This window comes from Betta splendens, chromosome 11 (genome assembly GCF_900634795.4).
Source record: "Betta splendens chromosome 11, fBetSpl5.4, whole genome shotgun sequence".
Lineage (NCBI taxonomy): Eukaryota > Metazoa > Chordata > Actinopteri > Anabantiformes > Osphronemidae > Betta > Betta splendens.
In genome coordinates, this window is record NC_040891.2 from 3,034,137 (window position 1) to 3,053,596 (window position 19,460).

The 19,460-nt window shown below is 39.7% G+C and overlaps 1 protein-coding gene across 1 annotated transcript; it reads right to left on the bottom strand.

Moving 5' to 3' along the window:
• Positions 1 to 211: 211 nt before the first annotated feature.
• On the bottom strand, positions 212 to 18,319 carry si:ch211-57n23.4 (immunoglobulin superfamily DCC subclass member 3). The gene is made up of 14 exons (XM_041072841.2): positions 17,899 to 18,319; positions 12,144 to 12,449; positions 11,126 to 11,270; positions 10,802 to 10,932; positions 10,566 to 10,703; positions 10,301 to 10,459; positions 6,711 to 6,876; positions 6,020 to 6,270; positions 5,770 to 5,934; positions 4,828 to 5,016; positions 4,512 to 4,625; positions 4,207 to 4,333; positions 3,944 to 4,058; positions 212 to 3,540 (listed from the first exon to the last, which is right to left on the bottom strand). The coding sequence occupies exons 1-14, from the start codon at positions 17,945 to 17,947 to the stop codon at positions 3,469 to 3,471; spliced, it is 2,127 nt and encodes a 708-aa protein (XP_040928775.1). The 5' UTR covers positions 17,948 to 18,319; the 3' UTR covers positions 212 to 3,468.
• Between the last annotated feature and the right edge of the window lie 1,141 nt (positions 18,320 to 19,460).

The window sequence follows — 19,460 nt, forward strand, 5'->3', positions numbered from 1 at the left end:
TGTGTCTCATTGGTAAATGGCAGCTGTAACTATATGAATGAAGAATTAAATAAATAGGCAAACATGTAAAATGTCTTTATTTGGCTTCAGGCATTTGAGGCAAATGTGAGACAACTTGAGTTCGAACACATCTGATAGGGCAGACTGCTGTCACACAGAGATCAAGCTGTTTGATACAGTTAGTGTTAAAGAATTAAAAATTGCTGTTTTCTTAGCCCAGTATAATTAAATATTAATATAATCTGTTTAGATAATATATATTTAATGTATATGTAGTTGACCAAGTGGGTAAGAAGAGTGGCTTAAAAACCTTAGTGTTATGACAACACAACACAAATACACAGTACATTTCAGTTTTTATCAATTGTAAGTGCAGTTTTTGCTGTATATGTACCTTCATTACTTCAAGAGCTACTGTCAAGTCCTGTCATGGTAAATAAATAATGACATCAATGAATCAGATTACATAAACCCCCCAAAACACTACTAGTACACTTCTGTATACTAGCAGGTATACAAGTTATATAAAATAAAATGTGCCAGCTTGATCTCTGACTCCAGCTGCAGCCTTTCTCTAGTCACTTCTCCAAGCACCTTTATTTTGTCCTAAGACCAAGGCCAGGACCTCAGTCACGAGTTAAAGCTTTATGTTTGCAGTTGTGTTTGGAAAAGCACTTGTCATCATTAAAGCAATTGTTATTTGTTGCTACTAGCAGCCAGTTTCTATTAAACTACTTTTTTTCTCTGGTTGCTGGCACTTCAGGGCACAAGTTTGACTTCAAAACAATGTCCAGTCATACTTTTCCAGGTCAGGAAAACTCACTGCTTGAAGACCAACAAAGTAACAAGCTCTCATATTCTTACAAATGTCAAAAAATGGAAAACATTTGAAATCATCATAATTAAATTTCTCAGCTCTAATAACAATACTTTCAAAAAAAAGCAGACACTCATTTTGGCAACTTTTCCTGTGCACAGCAGGAAGAACAAAAGACTCCAAGTGAAAAGAAACACCGAAGCCGCGACTGCTTTCTATTTTAAAAGACTAGTTTAAAGCACTACACACATGTCACTACATAAACACGTCAATGTTTTAGGTCTTTCATTATAGTTACACTTTTTGGTATTGCATTGGTTCAACAGCTTTTAGTTGTGTAAAAACAAAAAGAGGAGAAAAGCTTTAGTCTAAGTGTAAAACAGTGGCACAAGAGGGTAAGCAGAACGTTAAGGAGCATGAAAGCTTCAAGAAACATTCAGTATATGAGTACTTGTAATTGCAACCAGTCAATTATTTCCAGTCAAAGATATATTGGACATGTTACTAGATATAAGACATCTTGATGGCTCATACAACATTTACCAGCTCTCTTTCATTTAGTTTCATATAATTTGCAGACTATGAACAATGTATGTTTTTATACTGTGTGTAACAATATGAACACATTGTTTTTCCATATGCTTTACAACAATTAGCACATAGTACTGTTGATTTTTGCAGGTTAATTCTAGCATGTTGCCACTACATACTGTACTTGGAGCATGGCCTTCACTCCTAAGGGCATTAATTTTGTTGTTAAAGGCAACATTTGGTATGATGTTTCATTAGATGGTTAAGAGAGCACTAGTGTTGTATGAGATATTACCACTATGGTTACCATTGAAATCTAGCTTATGTGTTTACTGACAGTTTGGTAGGGAGGTGCTCTGAATCTAAAATTCTGACTTGTTCCGAAAGCTTTTGCCCTCAAGGTCCTCCTATACTGTTAGCCATTCACACACATGAACAAACAATGTTTCTGTGCTTTGATTATGGTGGAATAAAAAAGGTAAACTATACAAATGTTAAAATGTAGAGGTATTTGGTTATGTAATTTCTTAAGACAGCTAAATATTTGGCGAAAGTTGTTCTACATTATAAAAGAAAGCAAGTACTCCTTATAGTATTGACATAAAAAAGTTTTCCAAAATATCTGATATCTTCATTTGGTTTCTCTTTAAAAGCTAAATGCTAGGATCAACAAAATAATACTGAAGGGGTGCACCTGAAAGGACTTCCAAACTAAAACAACATGAAAGATATTATTTAAAAAACATAATCAAATCATGAGCTAAATTCTTTTTGGTTTGGGTTCAGTTAAAGCACTTTACAGTCAGGCGACCCCTTTCAAACAGCTCTATTCAAATTAAAATTTTAAAAGAAAGAAAACCATCACACTTTTTATATCTTTGGGTATCACTCCGCTTGGTTTTCATAGAAGAACTTTTTTGGATAGGCTGACATTCCAGCAGGCATCACTCTTTTGCCACCATCTCGTGTCGTTGAGGTCCCAGGGTGACCTATTTGGTATTTGGAGAGTTAACTTGGCAGCACAATATCAGTTGTCTTTTGGTTTTTGTTCAGTATGCCATCTACTTTGTGCAGGTAAAACAAGAATGAATTAATTCAGACTTGTTTCCTCGGATAGGTGTCATAGGAAAAACTGAAAAGCGCCCAACGCACTCTTCAGTCCAGTTTTTCAACTGACTATGTCCTCTGCACAAGTGAGTCTTTGGAAGTCGACACTGGACATTTGAAAGTCACAGATACTGTAGTCATAAAAAGGAGCCACACATCTCTGATCTTGATATATTTCTAGGACTGCGAACAGAGGGTTGTTGAGGCTCATGTCATTCCCTCAGAAGCAGTAGTAGCAGGGCTTAAACCTTGTGGTGGTGGAATTCAGGTGTTGCCACAGCTTTGTTCTCCATGGTAGTCATCCTTGGGAGCACTCTATGGACTCATCTGGTTGACAGCCTGCATGGTACAGCACACTGGCACTGGTATTGGATGTTCCTTTGGACTGAGGTAGAACCTCAGTTACATTTCTCAGACATTTGTCTAAGAGGTAGATTTCTTTGGACGTGCACAGCTATAGGGTGTATAAGAGCTGAATATGAACGCTTGGTTTCTGTGGTTCTTCTAAATGGCTTGTACAATCATATATAAAAGATCTGTAAGGCGTAAAAAGGCTGCTATAATTCTTCCCTTACTTATTGCAGAGAAACTGAAGGCAAGTTCTGCCACAGCAGATTAAGTGGCATGTCATAGTCAGGAGACAATATTTGGTTTCATTTGGGGCCTTTAGTGCACATTCCCACACATCATTTTACCAGGGAAGATCTGAAAAATACAACATTTTGGTTACAGCCCAGACCCCCACTGGAAAATGAGCACGTGTGGTGTACACAAAAAGACAAAATGACATGGTTTAATCTGGAGTGGCACATTTTGTTGAAGGCTCTTTCTACATGCATATGGTAGGTACACATGCTATAAAGGCAATACACTTTGATTTGAGGTAGGTATGAAGGTGTGGGACTTCAATATGCATGGCCTAATAAAGGCCACAAGAGATGGTCATTAATAGGGGCTTGGGTTTTTAGCATGCAATGGGGGGAAAGGCAATGGAATGGATGGGCTGACCAGTGTTAGCTGTCCATGCTAGGCAAACCTGATGAGTGCTGCTCAATGACCACCTGGCACTGTCCTGGGCAGACAACCTGGTAGAGGACAAAGACAAGTAATCAGTTTTCATTCAGGGATGGAATGTGACTGTACTTGACCCTGACTACCACTATACTTTTATGCTATATAAATTAGACTCAAATTGAACTGTAAATTTTATTCCAAAAAACTGTTTAGTTGTGACAATGGGGAGATCAACGGTACAAGGAGCCTGTGCAGAGGGTCCTACTGTACAGGGCTACAGGCTGAGCTCCAGAAAAGTCTTGCATCAATACATTGTTTTCTTTACTTTATCATTAGATTAACACTTCACAACTGTCTAGCAAAGCCCTATGATGAAGATGCAAGAGTAAATATAAGATGACGTGATTGTGGATGAGTTCATTTTCCACCAGCCCATCTATTATGGACTTGGCGTGTAAAATACAACATGAATACCTGAGGCACTGAATCCCCCATTACACGATTCGTGCCATCTTTCAGGTTGCTAGTATGTCCTGTGTTGTTCCTCGGTACAGACCAGCTGTCCTGGGTCCCTTTACTGCAAAACAGACTGCAAACAAGTTCCACATACTGTATGAGAACAGGTTCTGCCCAACTCTGCATTATCATTACTGAATAAGTTGATGCAAGTATGTGTTACAGCAAATATAACACATACTGCCTGTTATGGATAATATACAATATGCTACAGTATGTACCTGCGTCGATATCCAAACATGAGGAAGAGCACACAGAAGATGATGCAGGCAGTACCAATGTGGATGCCAATGACTATGCTGCCCAGGGAGGCCTCTCCATCCTTGCACTGACATGGAGCATTGTCTCCTGAAAGAAAAGAAATGCAACTCTAGTAAAAGACAAGGAAACATAAAAGCAGACGTTGCTCAGTCTGGTGACAGTTGGTGGTATGTAGGTTTGACGGTAGCTCTTGGTTTGCTTAAATGATATTAGACTAAGGCTGATTATGGTTTAATTGTACGCATTTGAATTAAGAATTAACCACCTGTACTTTGCTCGACCACACCTTCCTCTGCCAGTGACACCAGTTTCTTAGAGCAGTCGCTTTCCCCATTTCCATTGTAGGCCACCAGCTTGACTTCATACACTCCTCCGTGTTCTGAAACAGGGAGCCCCGTACAGAATAAAGGTTAGCAGGCAGCATACAGGTGAATCTTTTTTTCACTGATGGATAAAGGAAGGAACAACCTCCTACATGCTGGTGCAACTATTTCAGACACCATAAATAAGCAAAGACAAAGACATACTGTAAAAGATGAAAACCAGTGTGTGTGAAGTCTCTCTCATTTATTCAAACTTACCCAGATTAGAAATAGTGTGGGCATTTGTGTGAGAGGACAGCTGGATGGGCCCCTGGAATTCACCATGAGGGACCCTGCGATACGACAGCCTGAAGCCCTCTGCCTTGCCTGCTTTACTAGGGAGCTCCCACAAGACCTGCATGGAGCTGGAGTTCATCACCTTGGTGAAGTAGGTGGGAGCAGCTGGCACTGAGTGGAGAGCAGAGGACAGATTTGAGTTCCCCTCTTAAAGAAATGACAAGCCATTAAACATTTAATGTGCAAGTTAATTGCAGAAACACTACAGGAGCATACACGTACACATACATATTTCATTTGTTGCTGTACTTTTCTTTCCTGTGCTTATGCTGTTGTGAGACAGAATTTCCCCACTGTGGGACTATTAAAGGCTTTCCTACATTATTCGTATTATTCTTACACAGGCATGTACTGTACATACTATAACTAATTTATTTTAATACTTAATTTAAATTATATATAATCTTCAAATTAAGTTCAAATCTCTGTGTGTGCTTTGTATTGTCTCCCAGTTGATGTGATCTCTTCTATCATCTCATAATCTGGAAAGTCAAACCAGCTGATGCATTATACAGGTTTGAAAGAAAGAAAGAATAAATAAATCTTTGATGAAATTGTTATTGAACTTTTTATAGTTATTTATAGATTCAAGTTTATATTTATTATGAAAAAAAGCATACAACTACTACAAATCCTAGCAACACATCCTGAATGAATTCAGTTGTGATAACTACTGTATAGGCATATACACTGTACTATGTTTTCATCCAGTGAGCTCTGTTTGCTACAGTATATAGTCCATGTACTGTATTTGACTCTGATACAATTTAGGAAATGAATGACATTGTTTGCTGGGAAATTACATGTTAATTATCAATTATCAGAATGGAACCTCCTGGCTGAGTCAGTGCGTCATGTTCTTACCGCCTCCTTGTGTTGTGGCCACTATAGTGCGTGACTGTTGGCTGGCCCCCAGTGGAGAGTAGGCCTTCAGGTACAAAGAGTAAGTGGTGGCTGGTTCCAGGTTGGTCACATCATGCTGGAAGGCACCTTTACTAATGGCTTCCTGCAGCTCCAGTCTGTCAGGCTCTGAATCACACATAGTTATTTAGATGTAGTCGTAGGTATTATCTCTAGAAAAAAAAACATTTCACTTCACTGTCCGAACACTCACCTCCTATTTTGCGGATGTGCAGGACATAACCAATGATGTTGTCAGTGATCTCGACAGGTGGCTGGCTCCATGTGATCTGCACAGTGCTGGTGGATAGAGCATTGGCTGCGAGGCCCTCAGGTGCTGCGGGCAGATCTTTGGGATGGGCCACAGCCAGGCGAGCACTGGCCTGGTTGGTGCCGGCGCTGTTCTCTGCGATGCACTGGTAGATGGCTTCATCATCTGAACTGATGCGGGTCAGAGCCAGAGTGCTGCACAAACAAGTGGAACAAGCATTGATTCACTCCTACCACAGACCACAATGTGGTGGGAATATTAAGAGGTAAAGTGCCAGTACTGTTTACAACTGAACTTGCATGTCACATCGTAGCATTACCTTCCAGCCTTATTTAAGGCTGACAAGGCTTTATTTTCAGGTGGACTCATTTGAAAAACAGTCATTTCTTTTTCTATTAGGTTTTATTTTTTCATAAGCTTTTAAATTTAAGGCTTTACTTTTCTTTTTCACACGACTGCTTTACTTTTCTATTTGCAAACAAACAGGCCACTGTCAGTCACGCATCAGTTTTTTTTAACCAAACGTGTATGCAGTTCTGACACAATTGACTCCCAGTTATTTGTTGTTTATTTGTCAAATAAATATTGAGTTTTCTCGATTTACAGTAGATTAGGTGTTTCACCAGTCACATACCTGTTGTTGTTGGTCAGCTTGATGTTTTGTCCAGGTGTCAGGACCTTGCCATTCTTTAGCCATATCAGGTGAGGCTCAGGAACGCCCTGGGCCACGCAGGTGAACACAGCACTGCCCCCTGCTGGTTTGGACACAGACTGTGGCCACTGCAGGAACTCGGGAGGTGCTAAGAAACAGCAAGGAAGACACGTGCAGAAACCGAATGAGTTATTATATAAGTATAAGTATTTTTAAAGGTCCAATAAATGTATGCACCTCTATCCAAACGATTATGAATCTAAAATGTATACTTTATGCCGTACATACTCTATGTTCCTGATGTACAATTTTATTGTCTTAGAAAACATAGAGTTGCTGACCATAAATTCAAGTTTTATTGTCAAAATTCTGTACAGATAACAATTTATTTGAAAACCTGAAGTAACAGTATTCAGTTAAAAAATAAACCCGGCAATGCAAATGCACAGTTCACTTCTCCTTCTGACACACGGTTCAATAACAGAGGCACAACCTGTACTGTATGTGTACACACATGGGCTCCTTAAGCAGTAAAGCATGTCCCTGTCTTAGCCCACGCTCAGAATCTCATTGATCTTTTGACCTTGAAAATCACTTTGACCCAACACCCCCAAACCAGCCACCTAGAGAGCCAAGGGGGAAGTGTCACCAAATAACCATTTCAATAAGGACACATTCATCACTGCAGCCTGAGATCTGTTTGGACACCATCAGGGACAATTTTAATATACTTTACACTTGAGACCTCCTGTGCATAAAACTGTCTTTTAAAATATAGGTTTTAAAAATATTATGCATTCATATTTTTTAAACATTAATGGAGTAAATATTTCTAACCAGTCATGATATCATGATGACTCATCCTATAGGAAAAGTGTACATGAAGCAGATTAAATTTGTTCCAGCATTGTTGGGTGCGAGCTGTTGGTTTGACTGCCCTAGATGCTTATTTCTCAAGGGACATAGTTGAGCTGCCCCCCCCCCCCCTCATCTGTTCTGCTGTTCTTCAACTGGGTGGAAAGTGTCAGGCGTTCCCAGCTGATCGATCCATACTCTGTATCGATCAGTGATTTTGTTGACCTTGAGTTTCACCTCATATGTCTTATTAGGTTTAGTTTCTTTAGCCTGCCGACTATGCAGGGTTACTGCTCACTTGTGCTCGCAGTACATACTCCTCAATTCTTCTGAGTAAACATTTAGTTGGGATGAATGCAGCATGATGCATCATTAGGACAACATGCACAATGTCACTGAAATATAAAATACAACTGCTGGACCCTGATATTAAATTTTGTACTTCAGTCCAGAAAGATTTGTGTGCAGGTGTGTGTCATGTCACATATAATACATGATCTTTTTATTCTGTGAAATCTGCATCATAATATTGTGCAGCTTATCACATGTGTGAACAAAACTGAGAATGGATGGAGCAATGGGCCTGTTTAAGGCCATTCACATAAATGGCTGACCATCTTTTGTGTTTTGTTCCACATGGTGACACCATGCCATTTATCTTCCAGGCCCAATTAACCATGAGACCACACTCCAACTGCTCAGACATATGCCCCTGGATCCTCCTGCCAAGGTCAGGGGTTAGAGGTTGCAGGTCATTCTTCACTCCCCATTTTCTTCCCCTTGCACAGTGCAGCCATTCTACACCCATTGTTTCCCTGTGTCCTTTTGTCCTGTGACCATGACTAAACGCTAAGTTCACATGTCTGCAAAGCTTCCCAGTAGCATTGGTGAAATGCAAAGATATTGAATGCAGCTACTGTAGTTCAATGAAACAGAAAAAAGAACAAATTTAAAACCCCCATTTAATTCTGAATCTAAAACACATTTAAAAAGGGGTTTTGAAATGCTATTCATAAATTATTTTAAAGCCTGTGCTTTATACCCCTCCTATATCTTTCAGATCCTTCTTTATAACCTAGAGGCATGAAATATGTGCTTGTGAATGAGTAGAGGAGTGTCTGGTTTTAGCTGAAGGTCTCAAAACATTTAAATATTAAAAGCTGTCACCTCACAAATGCAATATATATGAGCTAATTTTGAGAGACGTTGAATTATAATGTAATAACATATTACACATAATATGCAGTTTGGGACAAAAAAATCACCCAGTGTGAGTAAAGAAATGAAGCGCCTCACAACAAAATAATGACATTTAAATTACACTGTGACCAAAGCCTAAAGCTCTTTGTTCTCTTTCAATTTGAAAATACACCAAACTGATCAATAGCTTAATGAATATATTAGAGATGAACGCTATTCTCCTCTTCTACACCACAGGCCCTGCTGGGGGGATTGTGACAGGAGAAGGTATTGATTAATCAGGTCAAAGAATCGGATACAACATGAACAGAGGATTGAGTGATGACGGCAAAGCGGAATTATATGAATATAGATTTATGTCGGTGAGAGAACATGAAAGATAAAAAAAATAGCGTTAGATATAATATTCTAGTTTACGTTATTTAATAAATGTACAGAAATTCTTTTCCATTTGTACTTTGTATTCCCACAATTTCATTACAGCACCTCAGTTCAAAACCTACAGCTGGGATAGGCTCAGATACACTTACTGTAGAGTGCATTTATGTCCTGAAATGTTTATCTCCTTCTGAAATGCAGTATGTGTCTTATACCTACAGTATACACTGACTTGCTCCTATTCAACACACACCGTAACTGAGCTGGCCTCGGGTCTGCCATTTTAAATGCAGCTAATGAGAATGAGAGATATATAAATGACTTGGACACATGGACATCTGCAGAGTAATGAATGAGCCAGACCCTCATCCCACACCCCAATAGTGTCAGGCCACACCATTCAGCTGGCTCAAACTCGGAGTCTATACCCTCTACTACACACCCTGGGGCAGAGGTGAGACAAAAGGGTTGAGCTTTAGTATTGACCCTCTTTTTCACCACATATACACCCACCCTATGTGTATCCATGTAATAAAAGAAGAAATGTATTAGCTCTCTCTTGCTGTTTGCTGTGTGCCGTCTGTCTTAGCAGAAAATAATGTCATTCTCATATTCCTGCACTCACATGTTATATAATATAAGTCTCTGATAGATGTCACTTTTTGTGACCAGGTCATTTCTAGCCTATTCTAGCACATACAAACTGCTACTCTACATACAGTATACCTCACTCATAACAGAAGCATTAAAATCCTCTAGCTATCTTCACACTTGTTTATCCTCACTACTGACAGTAATGAGGATGAAGTACAGCTAGGCTACTGTATCTAACTGATATGTGTGCCACAGTCACATATAGCCCATGTTTTAGGTTAATACTGTGTCATTTGTGATGTTTTGTGACTTTGCAAAAAAATGACATGTAACTTTTAATAAAATAAAGAGTATCTAGCACAATTATATCCGTGACTGCATGCATGAAGATGGTTTAAGCCATAATACATGATTCACACTGGCAACTAAAGTCTTAGTAAATACAGTACTAGTCAGCTGATACTGAAGCTTGGTGGATTAATAGATAATAACAGACGACTAAATAGTTTGTTTAACAACACAGCAGCAGTTCCAAGCTGCCTTACCTTGTACCACTAGTCGTCCAAGGGCTGTACGTCTCATTCTGGTGCCAGGCCTGTTGGCAGCACACACATACACACCAGAGTGCTGCAGGGAAACATCTGAAATCATCAGATTTCCTGTTCCAAGAACCTGGATACCCTCCACTCCAATGGAGCGTCCATCTGATCACACACAGACACAGCAAAGATGGGTTGTGAAGTAAAATTACAGTAGAAATAAACGACTACTACTGCTACTGTCTTATAAATGTTTATGGTGTTTCTGTACCCAGCCTGCTCCAGGAAACAATGGGCTTTGGGTTTCCTGTGGCAATGCATTCCAGGATGGCTGTCTGATGAACAGTAATCGTCAGGTTTTGGGGTCCAGACAGGATGACTGGCTCCTTGTAGGTTCGGGGTGCTCCACCTATGACAATTATTAAAAATGTTTTGGTCTTTAGGTTAGGACTAAGTTGTTGGGCAGACTGATTTTGGAGAACAGCTCAAACATTATTGTCCACATACCGGTGATGTTGAGCACGGCCTCATGGCTGTAGCGAGTGTTAGCTGGGTTGGTAGCCACACATCTGTAAATGCCAGCATCCGCTCGCCTGACACCTGTCACCTGCAGAATACCCATTGGTAGAAGAGTGTATCTGGGCAGAGACAGAGGAGACAAAGATGCATTTTAATTACATTCAGTGGGCAGAAGATATTGACCCTTGTGTACTAAAACTCTGAACATACTGCACTTTTAAAGCAGTGAGTTTCTAAATAAAGTTCAATTTAATACATCTCACTGTGAAAGAGTAGCAGCAGTGTCACCTGTAGCTTATGCGTGTACTGTACCTGTTATCTGTGGTGTTCAGTGCTGTTCTGTCTCTCTCCCATGTAATGTTGGCCTCAGGGATTCCATTGATCTGACACTGAAAACGAGCGACGCTGCCCTCATCCACAGACATAGACATTGGGTGGGTGTGGAACTTTGGAAGAGCTGAGGAGCAAACCACAAAAACAACAGCTCAAGATGTTGATACTGTGTTGAAATACATGGAAAAGAAATAAAGACGAGTTACTGTACTTAGCTACAGTATGTGGAAGTCTAAACTTTGTACTGTACAAATTGTGGCTGTGGAACTTTAACTATAAATTGTACTGCATATATTTTGGGGATAATTTTTTATTTAATCCCAGCTTCAAGGTGTGTTTTTTATGTTTGTTTCTTTGTTTATAATTATATTATATGTAAAAACTCCATTTGAGAGTTTGATGGAGAATACTCTAGGTTCGTTCATAAGCCATGATTTAGAACAAGGAACTTCCTCCTTTTAGCAGTTATGTCCAACTTAAATTAATAGAATATATTTGGAAATATATTTTAGCAGCTACTTGGATTATAAATGCAGCCAAGCTGTTCCCCAAAATAGAAAGAACAGATCAATTTCTGATCCATGCCTCATTTATCAATCTGTGCTATTTGCTTTGCTTACTGTGTGAATCTAAGAGGCTCAGTCAACTGCATGATTAAATGAGCAGCATTTAATGAAAACATAAACCAATATTACATTGGGAAATCTTTGCTGTATTAATTCCCTTTTGTTTTATTTGGCTTCCATGCTTCTGGGATTTGGCTTGGAGATTTTGCTTTGAGTTCATTTTCACCCGAAGAAGCCATTGACTTTGGTAACTATGCAAGGTGCTTTAATAAGTAAGCTTCTCCTTGTCAATCTATTAGTTAGATCCAATAAAACATGGAGTGTGTGTGTGTGTGTGTGTGTGTGTGTGTGTGTGTGTGTGTGTGTGTGTGTGTGTGTGTGTGTGTGTGTGTGTGTGTGTGTGTGTGTGTGTGTGTGTGTCAGACACTTACATGCCAGCTGGACTCTGGCTTTGCGGCTGACCAGCATGCCATATCGATTTTGGGCAGCGCATTCGTACTCGCCCGTATCTGCGTCGCTGCCCTCTCTGCGTTTCTGAAAGCTCTGGATATGCAATGTTCCATTTGCCAACACCTGAACCCGTGGGCTGGCAGGTAAAGATGCCCCATTCTTTCGCCATGTCACCATGATGGGCTCCTCGCCCTGAACCTGACAGTCGAGCATTAATGGACGATCCCTCACTGCGATCACATCACTGGGCTCCAACAGAAACGCCAGCTCCGAGGCCAGGCTGCAACCTGCAGGCAGAAGGATGAGACACACACACGAGACTGAGAAAAGCCATATGGTAACTCAACTGCTTTCAGAGATGCTGTTTTGGTCAAAGTTGTGGAAAATGCCTGCATTTGGAATCTAATGTACCATAGAAACACTTCCTTACACTCTATGGAAATACAGAACTGGACTTGTAGGAAAGCAGCTTTACTGCTGACATTGTTTGTGTGTAGACACAAACAAAGAATGAAGAAATGAAAGGAAATTCAATCCATTTTCCTACTCACATTAACAAACCTCCCTTGATTCCAGACACAACAGGACATGAAGGCAACCATGTTGGAAACCAACCATGGCAAAACAAATTATTATTGATGACTAAAAGTGAGCCACAATGGAAGCTGAATGCCAGAGAGCCGTCTAGGCAAGAAGGGCAGCAACAATAGCTAAACTTGGGAGGAGAACACTGGGGAGGGTTGCTAGGGTCAAGTTTACAGACCCTCCATTGAAGCACGAACCATTTGCAACAATAGTGTTGTGACTATGCTTATTTGCACCCAACCCCCAGTAACCTCTGTAAAAACCTCTGTCAGCCACCCTGCACCCAAGGGCACCATCTGCCCCTTCTTATGCAGCCCTTCCACTCCTCCCAGCTCTTCTCATCCTTTCACATCCACCTCGGAGGTGACTTTCCCATGCTACGAAATGTCTGTCCGTCACACACGTCCCCTCTTCTCCATGACCTTGGTGACACTTCCAGGCCCCATTTTTCTCTAGTCTTTTTGATGTTAATGTCCTCATATGCAAATAGACTTGGACACTTGAATTTGCCACGTTTTTTTCACAGCTGTGAAGCGGTCACACTTGAACCTGCACAACGCCTTATCATCTGTGTCACCATGGAGTTCTGCATCTGTTCAACCAAATGCATCCACTTTTCTATGAGCTGAACAACAGACAGGGGTGTCCAGCCACCACTAAGCACTACATCCCCATACATAATGCCTTGCAACTGAACTTGGCTTTGAATTAGCTTTAGTAATTGGGCTATCTAGTAGTTGTGTTTCTGGTTAAGCAAGTTTTCACACTGAAGTTCACCTTTAATTTTCTAAGTTTGGCAATAACAGCACTTATCTTCGTTTTGGCTAAGATAGGCAGCTCTGAGTCAATGTCATGGACTGAAGCATGGCATAAATGCATACACACACAGTGTAGTCATATTTTTGGACAAATATACTTATTTTACCGTACAGTATATGTGTTGACATTCATGCTACAAACTGCTTTGAGATCTATATCTTGCCACATGAACTCTGGGAATGGCCTAACTGATCACATCACATTAAGAACATCTGCCATTTTTCTAATAACATGTCTCCCACCCAGCAGATGCAGCCAGCACACAGGGTTGTGGGTCTGTCTACTGGTCAGCTGTGTGATAGAGCCCTGCAATCCCCATGAGCCCTCGGGCCTGCTAATGAAATTCAGTGCTCCCAAGGTGGGGGGTGTTACTTTGCATTCTGCAAACACGGATATTGAGCAGACGTTGATGTAAACTGTAAGGTTGTAAAGCCAGTGTTGAGGCAGGAGATAACAGAGCAGAAGCTGGTGACATACTGTACACAAGGTTATGTCATAGTAAGACTTGGCTCCTAAAGACTATTTCAGAGTAACAGGGGATTTCTGCTTGATAATGAACCTAATGTCAAGCTTGACCACAAACTGCAAGATGACGTCTACAGACCAGTGGTTCAAAGAGAGCATATCATCATATGCTTAAATAGTATCTCAGATATTAGGTTAAATTATGGTAAGAGATAATATATGTGATGATGTAAGGTAATAATTAACTATACATATATCCTTTAAGGCTAGCAGTGGGGGAATGAGATGTAACTGAATACATTTAAAATTACACAAATATGTGAGACGCAACCTATTTTGTAATTATAGCAACCTCTCAAAATTAGATTAATGATCTGAAATCCAGTTTAACCGATAGATTTTACTGTTCTCTGGTGTGAAACAGACAAATTATGCAGTTTTCCTACATGGTGGTACTTAAAGTAAATAGTCAGAATACTTCATTCACCACTATATAAGGAAAATAAATCAATCAAGCAAATTGATACACTCAACTGTATTACAGCATATTGTATTTGTAGTGTTCGGTATTAACAGATTACATATAGATAGATATATCGTTTGGTCACAACTATACACAAGTATATTCTAAAAGTGAGCAGCACTGCTCCAATGTTTGAAAAGGACATTACAGTATATGTTTTTCAAAAAACTCTACTGTAGCCATAGTTTGTGACAACTTCATTAGTGACACCAATAACCTGCAATGCTGCAATTATTGTTATAAATATGACTATTATTATTACATTTATAAATCTTAAGAAACTACTTTATTGTCAGAGAACACTTGTTTTAGGTAAGTGTTTTTTTTAATGTCAGACACTTTTTAAAAGTCCTGTTACTCCTTTAAAACATTAGTCACGTTGTGCTATTGTGAGATAGTAATAATCATTGCTGATGCTGGGCCTCTATGCTGTACTGTATGTATAAACAGCCTTTTGCAGTTTTTTGGTCAATATTAGAAATAATCCTGTATTTTTGATGATGAACAATAATTTCTTCATCAAAGTGATTTTGTGAGAGATCCCAGATCTTAGCATTGGTGTAATAGAAGAAAAAGTTATGGAATTGGATTGTTTTCTTTAAAGGGAAAAGAAGTATAATGACATTTTTGTAATAAAAGAGGGTTGTCCAGAACCCCCACCCCAGCACCTTGTGCCCATAACCCTGAACCCCTTAGGGGTCAGGGGAGAGTCAGAGGTGAGGGGGGTGGATGTGTAGATGAGGGTGGAGGGGCAGCTTGTGTCCAGTCTAAGCTTCTATCCCAGACCTTCACTGCTATTGTTTAACAGGACTGCTGATCCTGAACTTTACAGATTTATGTCTACCCCCCCCCCCCAAAAAAAAAAATTTGCAGAGTTAGAAAAGGGGGTCTGGAGCAACATTTCTATATGTGAAAGGCAGTTTGGGGCTGTGTAAATATGACTGGCAATGACATTGAAACATATTTCTGATGAATTATTTTAGTATAATTTGCTTAAAGTCATTAGGTTGTTGTTTTGAATTTACTGACTACAGTAAATCTAGCACCACACAACTACAGCAAATATTTTGCTGTAAATAAATGCTCATTGAAATGTTAACAAATCAGGGCACATCAGATGTGCAATATTATAGGTTCATTTTCTTTACTCTCATTTTCCTTCTGTATCTATTTTACAAGAAGAGTCAGCATAAAGTTAATATAGCTGATAGCCTGGAGGCACAAACCCTTAAAATTACCTCAGGGCTTCCTCCTTTGCCCTAATGGAAGTAAAGCACTCCTTGCTCAGACATGGCTACTTCTCAGTGTGTCATATTTAATGTGTCTGTGATTAAACTAAGTAAAGCACATCGAGGATGGAGTTATTAGTTACAGTTTCTCATTTTGCATCCAAACAAATTATAATAGGCATACAAAAACAGTTTTGCCTTGTCTTGTAGAGTGTTTTTGACCACAAAAGAATTATAAAAGAACTAGAAGTTCCTTATCTAAGTGAAATTGTACTTTCTTCATTAATTATTGTGTTACACTGAGTAAGTAGATGATTTAATTAAAGAAATGAGTCATGGGCCAGAGCTCATTTGCTCTATACAGTATAAAATAAGTATGTATGTATGTAATATGGAGATGGAGAGTTTATTTGGTAGTTAAAACGGCCATTAGCTTTTCATATATCAGCACCCAGATCAGTTATTTCTGACAGTGTGTTGTCTTATACAGACTTTAAAATGCCTGATCCAGAACAGGGTCCCCACTAGTCACGTAGATCAATAAGCAATAATAGATAATGCGAATAGAGGCCGTTTTGTTTACTCTGCACATTTAACCAGTGAGGTTTTAGTTCATACAATTGGTGCAACAATGTGTGTTAGTGAAATACAAGTAAAAAGCCTGTTAGGACAGTCATTGGGAAAACATAAGATTTGGTGAGAAGAAAGTACAATGTATAAGAATCATCCTGGCTTCGGAGGAACACAGTCCTGTGTCATAAAGGTATTAAGTTCAGTTTAGGAAAAGCATATCTTTAAACTAAAAATACAAAACACCAGCAAACAAACTATAAAGTTGTCCTTTGACCAGCGAGATGCAGCTTTGATTTAATATAAAAATAATACTTTCATGAAAGTTCACAAAGTAATGTGTGGCCATTAGAATTAGATTCTTCTACACCAGGCTCATAATTGTTCTTTTACATGGTTTAAATCACGTTAGGATTAGCCTGAACTTTCCACAGATTGAGATGTTAGCCTTTTTGCTGTCACACTGCAGGAAACACCATTCACCACAGGCTTTTTGTGTTCCTGTCTGTCTGGTCAGAGGCTGCCTCTGTTGGCCTCCTCCATCATGGAACCTGAGCGAGTAGCCCTGATGAGTGGGTGGTTGTTGGGGACACGGTCATGGGCAGCTGTTGGAGGGATTACCTTATACCCACATATCTTTAATAAGGTCTCAATCCAAGCGCAGACGGAAGCTAGTGTTATGGAGATGAGGGTGTGAGGGTCAGGTCACCGAAGGCTGAGGGCTTGGGGAGGAGACCTATTGTGTCCATGGTATCCCCCAACACGGACTGCTACGTTGACAACCCAGAGCCCTACCCCCTCCTGAAGGTCAGAGGTTACTGACTCTAACCCCTTACTGTGGTCTGTGTGAAGCTGAGCCCAGAGCCCCTACACGGTCTGCACAGTTCCCCCTACTCATGAAAATCTGTTCACTTTTCTCTACTGCTGCAAACATCTTATAACCATGCCTGAAAAAAATGGACACATGACCAAAACAACAATTCAAATGTTCAAATAACATTAATAAATTATTAATTTTTGAAATCTAAAGTTTGCTTAAGTGGGATTAGTTTGGCTTTCTATGTACGTTTATGTGAAGTCCCTCAAGATGATTTGTTGTTGTAAATTGGTGCTATATTGTATAAATAAAGCTGAATTGAGTTTCCTTCAATAAGGCCACAAATATAGTTGAAAGCATCTTCTGGGATTGGTGCGACAGTATAGGAGCCTTGATGCTCTGCTCTATAATTACTATATATATAACCCTAATTAAATACTTGTTGGTAAAACCTGGATTAAATAATCTGTTACAATGATGGTGAGACACAGGTTTGGTTTTATGTGGAACAACTGAATCTTCAGCAAGGAACTAGTTATGCTGATGATTGTGAATTTCAGAAATGGATGATTAACAACTGATTCAAGTACCAGCTTTCTAGGAGTAGAATTCAACGCGTCCACAGAGCAAACCAGTACAGGAACATCCTCAAATTTCTGGATTTCTGACCCTCAACTTTTCAGAAGCTGAAGCTGCGCGACTGAATTCAAAAGACACAGTGTACTTACTCAGACAGAAGACAGCTGACAGGCAGGTGAGAAATATTCTTGGTTTCATTTTGGTTTCCTAAACTCTGGCCTCCTCAATGTTAAAGCTTGTTAACCTCAGATCACTCAAAAAAGATAAAAAAGTAATCCAAATGGAATTGTGTTTATCCTCTTGGTATATTTCTTCTTTGGTTAGAAAACTAATCTTTGTGTTCCTTTTAATTAAAGCATTGCTATTTTTTAGATTTCCTGGTCCAGAGTTTGGCCCGAGGAAGGCTGCTGGTCATGTCCAAAGCTACTCTGAGAATAAAGCAAGGAAGACACAACAGCTTGGCCAGAGCCCATTAGTTATTCAGCTCCATTGTTGTCAGTGAATGGACACTGATATAGTGGCTTTTACCGGCCACTGGCAGGTTGGTTTCCTGTGAGCCAATTGCAGACCCGAGGTGAGGAGGGGTAGTGGCTCAGCCTGTGAGTTGTGATTGATATTCAATTAAGCACAAAGCTGTTGGCCGGCCAGGCTGTGCTCCACCCCTCCTCAACGTCTGCTGGGCCAGCTGGGGTCTAAACTGGACACACAGTTCCCAGGGACACTGACCCAGAGCAGCTATGCAGGTTGGTGATAGCAGGTGTTATAAGACCAGCATAGTGTGTAGAACACCTGAGTTCACTGTCCAGCAGATTCATATAGTTTTAAAAAAGTGTGAAAAGTGCCCAAATGACCTGTGAAGGCTGCCTCTGTTAATCAAGTCAGCTGGACATAAACAAAGGCCAATGGCAGTTTAGTGGAACAAACTGCCTCATTAACTTCAGATTATTTAATAAAAACAACAACGAACTACAGTGATGACAGAGTGAATTTTCCTTCTCATCATTGACACTGTTGATTAGAACAGAACTGTAGTTTGATGAGAAATAATGCATCCTATGGTGTTCCAGTGATTATTATGTTCAGTTCATGGTGAGACCGTGCAAAGTCCATGACGTCACTGCATTACATAAATGCTGTTATAGCATCCTCCTGCTGTTATGCCAAGGATGATTCTATAATGTTACAATTTATACATATGTATAGATGTAGTATTCTAAACTTTTTAATTTGATTTATTGTGGCTTTTTTGACATGTTCCATCAAAAACAACCTCTACTGTCTTTTTTTCACAAGTGACATTGTTCATGCATCAACATCTGTCTCACCCTTTTGATAAATAATATTATGTTACAGCTTTTCTAACCTTGTAGTGGGACACACAACACCAAAACAGGCTTCCTAATCTCAGCTGTGTTACGATTGCTCACACGGACTGACTGGACCCCAAATGCAGAGAGACAATAGTCGTTTGTTTTTTCCAAAAACAAAAGGGTTTATTACAAAAATCGCTCCAACAAAAGACACTTGCAAAAGGCAAGGGAGGCAAAAAACAGAAACCACTGCTGCTAAGGCAAAAACACAAAAATAGACAAATGCTCTAAAAAGGCAGGACTATCAAGCAGACTTAAGTTTTCAAATGGCTGAACAGGCTCTATTACTGTAACTTTTCGCTTTGACCAACAATCAATCGTACACGATTCATGCGTCACAG